Here is a 13485-nt window from a genome sequence, read left to right as displayed (position 1 = left end):
TCCAAGAGTTGTCATGATTGAAATATATATATATATATATATATATATATATATTACTTGTCAAAAGTTTGGAAACATTACGACTTTTAAATGTTTTCAATGAAGTCTCTTCTGTTCACCAAGACAGCATTTATGTGGTCAGAAATACAGTAAAAACAGTAATATTGTGAAACAGTATTACAGTTGAACATAACTGTTTTCTATTTTAATATATTTTGAAATGTAATCGATTCCTGTGATGCAAAGGTGATTTTTTTAGCAGTCATTACTCCAGCCTTCAGCATCACATGATCCTTCAGAAATCATTCAAATATGTTGATTACTTGATTTGCTGCTCAAGTAACGTTTCTTATGATTATCAATGTTGAAAACAGTTGTGCTACTTAATATTTATGGAGAAACCATGATATACTACCATTCAAATGTTTGGGGTATGTGTGTGTGTGTGTGTTTAATAGAAATTATTGCTTTTATTCAGCAAATATGATTCGAATTGATCAAAAGTGACAGTAAAACATTTATTATGTTACCTAAGATTCTATTTCAAATAAATGCTGTTATTTTGAACATTCTATTCATCAAAGAATCCAGAAAATGTTTCCGCAAAATATTAAGCAGCAAAAACTGTTTTAACATTGACAATAATGAGAACCATTAGTAACAGTTGAGCACCAATAATAATTGAGCAGCAAATCAAATCAAGCATCAATTAAACATCTACCTTATTAATCAAATATTTGTAATCTTGCTTGCAATTTTTTTAACCCAAATACATGTCTCTTGTTCAATAGCAGTCAATGGAGAAACATGTTTTTGCCTACATAACGGTGAAATTATGGCATTTGCCAGCACTCATTTTTTCCCTTGTTCTCTTATTCTCTGTGATCTACTCTCACCTGTGGCCTCCACCATTCCTTCCAGAATGACCACTATTTCAAACTCTTCTCGTGCCAGTTGCTCCTGAGAGATGTCCCAGAAGGGGCTGTTCTTGTTGATCTCATGGCAAATGATCAGCGGTGACACCAGGAACAGCCGATCGTTCCCCGTGTCAAAGCCCACGTTGATGTCCGTCTGGTTTAGGGGGATGAACTCTCCTTCCTTGGTCTGCTTAGAGCGGATGAGCTTGGCCCTGATGGAGGCCTCCACTATGTGTGAGTTACGCAAGTCCCCGACGCGAAACATCAAACACAACTTGCTGTCCCGCATGGATATCACAGCTGTGTTGGAAAACATGAGTGTTTCAGCACGTTTCTTTGGCTGTGAGATTTTCACAAACATGCATCCCACCATGAAGGCATTGACGATGGAGCCCAAGATGGCCTGCACCAGAAGCAAGATGATGCCCTCGGGGCATTTGTCCGTTATGACGCGGTACCCATAACCAATGGTGGTCTCAGTCTCGATGGAAAAAAGGAACGCCGAGACGAAGCCATTGAGGTTATTCACACACGGCGTCCACTCGTTGTCATCAGTGTGGTCCAGGTCTCCACGGGTGTAGGCGATGAGCCACCAGATGAAGCCAAAAAACACCCAGGTGGTGGTGTAGACCAGCGTGAAGACCAGCAGATTGAAGCGCCACTTCAAGTCTACGAGTGTGGTGAAGATGTCTGTCAGGTAACGGTAGGTTTCACGCACGTTTCCATGGTGGACGTTGCACTTGCCGTCCTTTTCCACATAGCGCTGACGCAGTTTTCTCAACGGACCTCCAGTGGGATCGGAAGCGTCTCCTCCTCCCAGAACTCCCCTGACAACCATCGTACGGTCTGTGGGGATCTACCGGCAAGAATGGAAAAAGCAGTAAGAAAAGAAATAAGTTTGGCTAAAAGAAAAGATTAAACAATAGCAGTTAACATTAGACTCCATCAAGATATGGTAAACAAAACTTCAACATCAAACTTCAAAAAAATTAATATCAGTGTTGGAGAGTAACTAAACGTAGTGACGCTACTGTTTTGGTATCATCTATTGTTGTTTTCAAAATTTTTCAGTAACAACTTTTCCAACATCTTTGTGAGCTGAAGCAATAATCAAACACTTTTCTAACACTAAATGTATATTGCTAGGTTTGCCAGTAAATACATTTATAATGTTACAAATGATTTCTATTTTAAATAAATGCTGTTTTTTTTAACTTTCTATTCATCAAAGAATCCTAGAAAAAAATGACGGTTTCCACAAAAATATTAAGTAGCACAACTGCTTTCAACATTAATGGTAATAAGAAATCTTTTTATGAGTACCAAATCAACATATTAGAATGATTTCTGAAGGATCATTGTGACGAGTGGGGGCGGGGCCGAGAGCCGTGGGAACGGAGCGAGGCCGGTGGAGTAATTGATAATGAGCGACACCTGCACCACTCACTGGTCTCGAGTCTCACGGAGGAGCTCCGGAAGGATAAAAGGGAGGAGTGACGACCGTGTTGGACGAGGGAGGACCAGGCCTGGACTTTATTTTGTGTTTTGGTTTTGTCTGTGCGCGACAGTCGTCCGCGAGGGGCTGTCGCGCTATTTTGTGTTTGTTTATTTTATTAAAGTTTTCTTTAAATGTTCGCCGGTTCCCGCCTCCTTCTTCCCGACCTACGAACGTTGTTACAATCATGTGACACAGGAATAAATGACACTTTAAAATATATTAAAATAGAAAACTGTTATTTCAAACAGTAATAATATTTCACAGTATTGCTGTTTTTACTTTATTTTTATTTCAAATAAATGCAGTTACCTTGGTGAGCATAAGACTTCTTTCAAAATCTTACTGACCCCAAACTTTTCAGTGTAGTTAGCTACTTTTTGTTATTGGTTAGCTTGACTGTAGCTAAACTACTGTAAACTACGAATAGTTGCTTAGCAAGTTAGTCACAAAATAGTTTCCCGAACATTCATACATGTAATAAAAAAGCATAAAAGAAGAGTAAATAAGAAACTAAACTCACTTTTTCATTGGGATCAGTCCATTTTTTTGGCAGCTTGATGCCTTGTTTTTCCACATCCTGGCCCTTAAAACTACTCATGGCCCGGAAGCCGCAGGCGTAGTCTCTGATCCAACACAGTAGCTGGAGCTCTCCAACTATTCGAAGAAAACACATGAAAGCTAGTAGGTGAAACTCATAATGAAGAGCAAAGACTGGAGTAATTTACCACAAACAGTGAGATAAATGTGCCTGCAAGCGGTCTTAATTAAAATCAGAGTGTTAAATTATGTTGCTCTACAGTGTTTGCTTACCTACACACCACATTTACACAATTAGTCCCTGAATCTGCTTCACAAATCAGTGCAGTGAATACAGCACTGAATACATTAACAGTTAAAATGCAAGTGTCATCACTAAAAAAGTTTGTTTTCACCAAGTCAGATATTTGTGGGAGAATTCACAGAAACTGGAATTAATGCATTCAAACCTGAGAAACATGATTTTATTGGTTTGCAATATTTGCCAAATAAACCACAAGCCTTTGACCTAAAATGTTAATCACACATTTTACTTCAAAAGCTACACATTCCCTAGTATATTTATTTATATTTATATAATAAAATAAATATACAATTGATATTTTATTTACATTTATATATTTTATATAAAAGACCAGCACACACAAAAAATCACTCAGAAATGCTAATAAATTTCACAAATAATTACAAAGAAACCATAAGTAGCACATTGAACATTATATGTGAAATTTTAAAGTATAAAGACTGAAATTGTATTTTCTTGTAAAATATGCTCCAGTAATCTGTTTTATTTAAAACTTAAAAAAAAGAAATTGCACTTTATATGGTATACTTCACCCCAAAATTTAAATTGTCATCATTTACTAACCCTCCAATTGTTCCAAACCTGTATGAGTTTCTTTCTTTTGTTGAACACTAAAGAAGGTATTTTGAAGAATGTTGGTAACCAAATAGTTGACTTCCATAGCATTTCTTCCATACTATAGAAGTCAATGGCTACTGCCAACATCATCTTTTGTGCTCAACAGAAGAATGAAATTCATACAGGTTTGTAACAATTTGAAATTGAGTATATGATGACAGAATTTCATTTTTGGGTGAACTATCCTTTTAACAAGCTTAACTAGCCATGCTAGTTAACCTTTATTATCTGTTGGTATTAAACAGCACGGCTATGCTGGTCCATCAGCCAAGACCAGGACTAAACCAGCAGTCTTTTCAGTAGGTTTTTACTATGAGTATTTTGCATACAAAAATCATCACAAACAATGACTTAATAGTCTACATTTATTTAAAAAAAAAAGCTGCAAAACCCTGCAAATGATTGAGCCTCATCTCCTTACACATACGTAAAACGCTTTATTTCCACATTATTGATCATGTTCACTGAATGTTGAATTCCACATCTGTTTCTACATGTTAGCCATTAGCTCAAGTCCCCAAAGGCATTGTGTCTCTCCCTCTCTGCCCAAGCATCACCCAACAGCACCGACAGCAGGTGCGGGTGAGTACCAGTAGGTTTTTTTCATAACACACATGTGGAAGCAATATTAATGATGGCAGGCTTCATGGGGAACATGGAGCAAGGCAGTCTGAGGCAGATGGGGGCAGACGGCACCCACTAGGAGATCTGATAAGACATGGTCCAGAGAGAGAGAAAGTGAGAGATGATAGAGGGAGAGAAAGAGACAGAATGAGAAAGTGACAGATAACAACACAAACGCAGATAAACTAAAGCTACATAAAATGATATACTGTACGAACTGATGAATTATTTATACAGTGCTGATATCTGGACTTGTTTGTTTTGCCATTATTTTTGCTTGACAGATTTGCTGTGCAAGATTAGAAGGGTGTGCAACAAAAATCTTTAGGAGATCTTCTCAAAGTTGTACTAGCAGGAGAGAATGGTAACTTTGGTCATTAGCCTCTGCCATATAATTGGATAAGTGCCACGGGCAGACACTAGAGATGGCCACACTGCAGAGACAGCAGCGATGCTTCCTGCTTTCATGTCTGTAGTTTATCCTCAGGTCCAAACAAAGCTCTGCAGATTTCCTCAGAATCAGAATGTCTTGCATATTCACTGATAAATATTTTGGCTAATTTGATAATGCTTTCATCTACTGAGAATGCAGTATTTTCCCTCCAAACCAGTGCATGAAAAACTTCATCTGGTTTGATCAAATCAGGATCCCAGGAGGCTTGATCAACCAGGACGCTGTCATCTCTGACCCAGACACATTTCACAGTCAAACACCCTGCAGCTCGGCCACAACTGTGCCACTGTCACTCTGCCTGAACTGTTGAGTCATCACAAACCAAAACACTGGATAGCACCAGGGGTCAGTGTAAAATGTCACCAACTGGAGTGAGCAGCAGGAGAGCACTCTTGCTCCTCTGTGCCTCTCACTGAGATGGAGAAGAGCACACAACCACGACAAGCCACGAGGGACTGAAGCACTTTACCTCTTTTTAATCATGCTTTCATTATCTCCTAAATCTCTATTGAGCTCTAAAATTCTATTTAATGTCAATATAATTTTTTTTTTCATTTTCACATTTTCTTAACAACATTTTCTTAAGAAAATGAAAGTTGTGCCAATGCTTTGAATTTTTTTCTGAAACAAGGACAATTCCAAAATAAATTAATAAAATAAAATAAAAGTAATTCCACATCTCAAATTATATATTGTGTTTAGTAACATTCACAGCTAGAATTTTATACATTAAAAATATGAATAATCTTTTTGCATAATTTGACAAATTAGAAATAATGCACATAGAATAATAAAAATATTCTATGATATTCTGAAATTTACCTTGATTTTGTCTCATATCTCATCTCATGTCTAATATAATTTTACTAACTTTTGAAAAAAAAACCAAAAAAAAAACAATAGGGCAAAAAATTGTTGCAGTGGAAATGATACCAGACACCGCAGCAATGGGGTAAACGTTATTTAAAAAAAATTTTTTAACATAATTTTCACACAATAAATATTTGAATGGTATGCTTAATTCTTTGTTCTGATTATTTTAAAACAATATATAATAATGAGTTATCTATTGTTTTTTTATTATTATTATTTGTATTTATTTCCTATGATGAATTTTCATAGTATAAAAAAAGCAAAAATAAATTATACACATGGTAAAAAGTTTCCAAGATCTTTAAGAAAGGATCAAAGGTGACAGATATTTTTATTTCAAATAAACACTGTTCTTTTGAACTTTCTACTCATTAAAGAATCATGAAAAAATGTATCACAATTTCCACAAAAATATTAAGCACAACCATTTTCAACATTGATAATAATAAGAAATGTTTCTTAAGCAGCATATTAGAATGATTTCTGAAGGATCATGTGACACTGAAGACTGGAGTAATGAAGCTGAAAATTCAGCTTTGCATCACAGGAATAATTCTTTGTTTTGATTATCTTTTTTAATAATATATAATTATTCATTATAAATATTTTATTATTATTTATATTCATATTCATGATGGATTTTTATAATATATGACTGGGATGTCTGGGTCTGGGTCAAGATTAAAACCATAAAATACATACATAAAATGCATTCAGAAAAACAGAAGAAAAAAAAACAACGACAAAAATTCTAATCATGGTAAAAAGTGTTCTTCATTCAACAAAAATAAAAAAATAAAACACAAAATCCATTGGTTTTAATAAAAATCAACCCCATGGACATTAAATTGTAGCAAGCACCACTAATTAGATATCTCTTTATGCGAGGTCACCTTTAAAGGAAGACTATCAGAGAGATGGCATATAACTTCGGCGCCAAACATGACTGTTATTTCAGTTGGCCTTCTATTAGCTAAATGCTGGACTCCAGACAACACTGTGACAGAGATAGAGAAGACATAAAAACGACTATAATGCTGAAATGCATTAGACAGTGCTCAAGAAAAGAGCCACTGAGATTGCTTAGACTGATCTTCATCACAGGCTCTGACCTTCACGCAACCTTTGGTTTAAATGTGAAATGTCTTACTTCGCTTGCTTTATGATCTACAATCAGTGGTGAGAAAAGCCTCTGACTACCTCAAGGGCAAAAACAGGCTTTTCTATTGCAGACCCATCCAGCAGTGGGGAACTGGAGAGCGCTGACACAGAACACGAACTCACCGCTCCCACGATTTGCATAATTACCTTTTCAACAATTTTTACATAATCCCTCTGTTTCACAGATAGACCGGATCATCATCGCCTTGAGTTCACCTTTTAGCTGTGGTCTAATCGCATCATGGATGTCCTGTGTGTATTCAAATATTTGACTGCACTACACTCTACATGCATCCACCGATGTCACTCTTCAACCTTTGCTAATGCTGACATAAGCAAAGGTCTGATGCTCTGGAAGCTTGTCTGGTCATTAAATTGGATTTAATAAGCTTTGATATGTCACACCACTGAACCCTGCACCTCACAGGCGGGAGACTCTAATGGATGCCGATAACAGTTTGCACAGATTTTCAGAGTAGCACAACATGCATCAGAGTTGATGCCTTGTTTAATTTGATAAGAATCAAAACAGCACTGCGAGGGACAAACAGTCTGTTCAATATGTCACATATTCTGATGTTCATCCTTGAACCAAACAACTCTGAAAAACATGGATTATCAAAATTAGATGATTAAAAATGTTGAATTCTTCAAAGTGCATGTCGCTGTTTGAGCATCTATCAACACAGTAAAATGAACTCAACCAATGGTGTGCATTTGAGGGCGGAACTAACTGTTTGTCTGACCTATGACAGAAAGGGCCATGTTTAGGGAAACTGGAATGAAAATGAAATTACACACTTCATCTCTAAGACAGTACAACCTACCAAATTTTTAGCTTAATTTTTATTCCCAACAAATTAAATGTGGCATCAACCTTGAGTAAGGTCCATGGATATGCTGTTTTTTTATTTATTTAGCAGAACAAAATATATATTATGATGATGATATATTATATGGTGATGTTATCATATAGTCTGGGGTCAAACCTTTTTTTTCCCCAAGAAATCAATATCTTTATTTAGCAAGAACACATTAAATTGATCAAAAGAGACGCTAAAGACATTTATACATTACAAGCAATTTCTATTTCAAATAAATGCTGTTCTTTGAACTTTCTATTCATCAAAGAATCCTGAAAAAAAAATGCATTACGGTTTCCACAAAAATATTAAACGGCACAACTGTTTCCAACATTGATAGTAATGAGAAATGTTTCTTGAGCAACAAATCATCATACTAGAATGATTTCTGAAGGATCATGTGACACTGAACAGTGAAGTAATGATGCTGAATGATGCATCACTGGAATAAATTACATTGTAAAGCATATTAAACAAGTTATTTTAAACTGTAATAATATTTCCCAACAATACTGTTTACTGTATTTTTGCTCAAATAAATATAACTTTGATGAGCATAAGACTTCAAAAATATTAAAAAACCCTACCAACCTAAAATTTTGAACGGTATACTGTATATCCTATATAATATCTACAAACAGCAAAAATCTAAATAACAAACTGTACTTACACTCAGTATGACAAGAACTGGAAGAATGGTGAAAAAGCAGGAGGGAAAATTTCCATCATGTAGGCTGTCAGAATTAGATGGCCTCTCATTATGCACTTGTGTATTTACAAAACCCTTTTATCAGCAACGGAGGGCATCTTCATCTCAAGCGATAAAATGATTGGCTCGTGTCTGGCAGCCGTCTATTCTCTGTGCAAAACAACAGATACACACAGGCGAGTGGAAAGGAGAGAGCCATCCAACATGGGCCAAAAATAGACCTGCATTTCCAAGGCTTTTGGTTCAGTGATGCTACTCCATTATGGTGCTCGTGTAGAGCAGGTAAGGGTTTGGACATCATAGTTTCATAGATATCACCACATGTATCTTTCAATAAACGAGAAGAAAGACTTTTTTTTTTTGTCCAAATAATGGAACTCAATTGGAACCAAAACTGGTCACCACCATTCTTCAAAATATCTTCTATTGTGTTCAGCAGAAGAAAGAAAGTCAAGCAGGTTTGGAAAGACACGAGGATGAGTAAATAATGACAATATTTTCATTTTTAGGTCAACTATTCATTTAAACTGTTATTTTCCCACATGGATCTGGCACTCTATTTGAAAAAGTTTGAGTCTTAGGTTTCCCTTGAGAAAGGGGCCGTCCTTTGGGAAAATCGAGTGTCCTGTTTCATTTTGAGTTTAATTACAGCCTTAGGTTACATCCTATGTCTCCATTTTGTTTCAAATGGGAAAAAAGTGTGCTTAAGGGGACCTGAACCAGGCCTTTCCATTTCCTCATTAATCTATAGAGCCAGAAGGTAATCCATTACATTTATGAAGCACTATAGGTCTCTTTTAGCCCGAGGTGCAATCATTACCTTAAAGAATGATGCTTGTCTCCATACAAATGGTAATTAACTAGGACTATGATGGGATGTAAACACATATATTGCTCATTAATTCTTTGACAACTTCCATTTACCAGTTTATGGCAGATGCATGGGTGCAATTTTGAACGTATTACTAAATAAGGATAAACAAATTTGTGTCATGAATTCTACAGCTAACACTATTATATTAGAGAAAATAACGACTTTAATTTTGAATCTTCCACCTCATAAAACACCCAACAGTCCCATTGTTCTTCCCAACCACAGTTCACACTAAGAGTGTAACCATGTTTCACTTAAGTTCACAGCTGCCTGGGGGTTTGGGCTTCATCATAATAGATTGTAAGCAGTGATCTCCATAAGTGAGAGACTCCACGCACGCCAGACGAAATGGGCAGCATGTATCACCCCGAGTCGACCTTGACACAGGCAAGAAAACAATCACCAACGTGCGCCGGGATGCAGAGGCAAACAAAAGCTACACTGCTTGAGCCAATATCTCCACTGCTGATATCAATGATGCTGATGGCTATATGTGGGGAAAGGGGCAAAGTATCACAGCTTTCCCTGAGTAAATCCATTACCCTGATTTCTGAGAGAAAACTACTGCAACTACCGAGTTACGTAATTTACTTCAATGCAAATATGCATTTATGAACCTCACTGTATTACGGAGACAATCTCTGCTGAGTTTCACATATGATGTAAGTCCTTGTTATAGTATGTGATTGTCTCCCAAGTGCTGCATACAATCATAATGCTGTGCATCACTGCGTTTAAAAAGGAAAACGTGTGGGAAAGAACTTTGGTTCCTGTGGAAAAAAATGCTGAACAAGTGAACAAAGCCAAGAGATCAGGATCATTTACAAGTGTTACTTTATGATCAGAGAGAAAGTGCAAAGTTATTTATGCTAATATGTGGTATAAAAACCACATGAAGGATTTGCATCAATGACATAGTTCAAAATAAAAATTCTATCATAATTTACTCACTTTTATAGTGCTCCAAACCTGTATGACTTACTTTATTCAGGGAAACACAAGAAGATGACAGTCAATAGGGTCCAAAACAACCCAACTGAACCCCACTGACTTTTAGTATATGGACAAAAACAAATACAAAAACACAAAAGTCATGACACGAAATGACACGAGAGTAAATGATAACATAATTTAAATTTTTGGCTCAACTATTTCTTAAAACAATGCATTCCTTTCTCTTTTTTGATAAGACATTTCTCAACTAATAAAAAAATGATGCCGCTGAGACTGAAATCTCTCTCAAACTAACCCTATAATAACATTGAATAACTGTACTTGTCTTTGGTAGTCATTTGATCATTTCTAAGTTCTAAGATAATATCCCAATCTAAATCCACTTTATATTTCTATATGTATATGCATATGTCAGATTAACTCTTTCAGTATACATTAGCTATGTGTCTGTTTATATATGTAGCACCATGGTCCCTTGTGGCATGACATTTCGTTCCTTTGTATGTCTCCATATACAGCGGAATGACAACAAAGCTCACTTGAATTTTAAAGTCAGATAAACGTAGATATAAGCATTCCCATGCACCAAAATACCATCCAAGCATCCTAATACACAAATGATTTAGGAACAGACCTTATAGTGGCTGGATATTGTTCACCTTTGAAATAACGTTCGCCCTGCCATCAAAACATATGCCACTGTACTGAAAAAAATACTAAATTTGACTGTAGGTCTGGTGAGACTATGCCTTTTTAAAAACATTAATATGAATAACAGGGTGTGATGAGCTCACAGTGCCTGAGGCTCGCTCCGTGTCAGTTCTAGAACGATGATTTATTCAATAGCCTTCTAGAAGCGTGAGCGACAAACGGCCAGCTCCTGTACTCCCATGAAAACCATGCTCAGGTTTGTCTGAATTAATCATTCATGCATGTCAATTATTTAGGCATGCATGTTATTCGGACAGCGAAAGCCTCAGCATTTTTCAAAAGACAGCTGTAAACCACATGTACTGGTAAGGAAAAAACACAATGAATAAAAATGCAATTTAAGTGAGATTTTGTAACCACAATGAATAGATAAGCACTTTATATAATATACAAATGACTGAAATATAATGTAGAACGAGATGGATAATAATAACAGGGGAAATTGGGGTGAGGAATCAAAGGTCAAGGTTTAGCTCGTTAGCACTGGCCCCATTAACCCCTTCTGGAAGATGCTGTAATTACACCATCTTTCTCCATTAACGGTCATTCAAAAATATACGTGTATTCTGACAACATTTAAATTGTGCAACGTTTAAAAAAAAAACTTTAATACTGAAATTTTTTTAAAATATATAATTATATCAGATGGTAGATATATGTCACAGGTGCCTGATTGTTTTAGGAGGCACTAAAAAGTATGAAATTGACATAATTTTCTCTGTCTTAAACGTTATAGTTCAGGATAGTCATTAGTGAAGGGTTTGGGACTGTGCATTTTCTTGTAGTGTCATCAGCCAATAAGTGCTGTGATGATGATATAATTTTCATGCTGTAAAAAGGAAAACTGGCAGCATAACTGAGCACCCATGAGCAAAGATGGGATCCTCTGCCAGCTGTGGTGGAAGGGAAGTGCCATTGAAATAAATGGATACACTAATGGCTATTCAGGCAGTTATCAGTTCAGCCAATCAAAAATGAGCCACAGGGGTGAAATCACTACCATACACTATCACTACCCTCCTGAGGTGACAATGTGTACAAAAATTCACAATACAAAAACCAATTTGAATGTATACAATTTCAATTCATAAATTGATTTAAGACCATATTAATCAGTGTCAGATGGCATAACTGGTCTCATCTGAATCAGCAGGTTCTTGCGTTCAATTTGATACATAACACCTAACCACATTTTTTTCATTTACATGTTAAAAGCTAAACAGACCAAGGAGGGTTGTAACACTTTCCAAATACTTCTTCTAGACCCACAAAAATAGCACAGCGTATCCATTTGCCACACACAATGCTGTTTTAGATTTGTTAGCATACTATATCTATTTGTTCTATATTGGCATCCAAACTTTATTTGCTAACTGGATTAAAATGTTTCCCTTTCATTTATTTTTACAAATCAAAATAGTTCAAATGAAATTAGGGTGGTGGAGTGGTAATAAGTACATTTGAACAACAAAATAATCACGAAGAAAGTAAAATAGTCGACAGAAATAAAGCGAAATACTCACTTTTGTAGTTCAAGTTAGTTCCTTGCTTCGGTTCCCAGTGGCTCTCCAATCCGAGCTCATTTAAAGCGAAGCGCGCGCGCCAGTATTAGCTTTAAAACACTGTCTCCAAGCGCAAGAAACAGATAATATGACGACTCGAAGGTCTTTAAATGCGTTTCGCGTTAAAAGCACGTCCCATCCAGTCAGACGAATGAAACAATGACTCGCGCAAAGCTACGGTTGTTTATTCAGCTCTCTCCAGTTCTCTCCGAACGCGAGCAGATCCACGGAAGATGAAGGTGTGCTGGAGGGATGCTGGATGGTTGTGGTGTCAGTGCGCTCGTTCAGGTCGCAGGAACAATGTGCACGATGAGGTGGGATTGGTAGGCGAAACACAGAAGCATGAGCTAAAGCGTGATACATGTCTCCTCCCCCAGGTCCTGCCTCACTCCAAGCGCGTGCGGCACGCTAATGCATTATATCACTCATTTCATCGATGCATTTTGACACGGGATGCTGCTAAAGATACCATGCAGTTGTAAATCGATTCAGTATAATTCAATGATGACATCTGTGATGCAACTGCATCAATGACCACCTCTTATGTCTCATGGCAGGGGTCACATGCATGTGGAACATTAGTAAAAAAATTTTTTTATTTGCATTATGAAAACGACATAAAATAAAATAAATAAATCCAAACAACACTGGACTTCAGATATATAATGACAAGTCCAGTGTTGCTTGGATGCCAATGTTTCTTAAAATATATTTTGTGTTCTGGAGAATAAAGTCATGAGAATGAGTAAATTATGACAAATTTTTAATTTGAGGTGAATTACCCCTTTAGGAATAACAAATCAAGTAAGTTTCAGTTGAATTCAGT

At 36.5% G+C, this 13485-nt stretch overlaps 1 protein-coding gene across 1 annotated transcript in view; it reads right to left on the bottom strand.

Annotated features, from left to right (window-relative positions):
• Positions 1–12649, bottom strand: part of kcnj21 (potassium inwardly rectifying channel subfamily J member 21) — a 24362-nt gene extending 11713 nt beyond the window's left edge. The window contains exons 1-3 of the mRNA XM_016549466.1: positions 12621–12649; positions 2936–3069; positions 897–1773 (exon numbers count right to left, since the gene is read on the bottom strand). Of these exons, the coding sequence (XP_016404952.1) occupies positions 897–1773; positions 2936–3013 (955 nt within the window). The 5' untranslated portion in view covers positions 3014–3069; positions 12621–12649. The remainder of the gene's footprint in view (positions 1–896; positions 1774–2935; positions 3070–12620) is intronic.
• Between the last annotated feature and the right edge of the window lie 836 nt (positions 12650–13485).

Source organism: Sinocyclocheilus rhinocerous, unplaced genomic scaffold (genome assembly GCF_001515625.1).
Source record: "Sinocyclocheilus rhinocerous isolate Xijiao unplaced genomic scaffold, SAMN03320098_v1.1 scaffold1876, whole genome shotgun sequence".
In the NCBI taxonomy this organism is placed as follows: Eukaryota; Metazoa; Chordata; class Actinopteri; order Cypriniformes; family Cyprinidae; genus Sinocyclocheilus; species Sinocyclocheilus rhinocerous.
The sequence above is the reverse complement of the archived record's forward strand: the minus strand, read 5'-3'. Positions and strand labels throughout refer to the sequence as shown.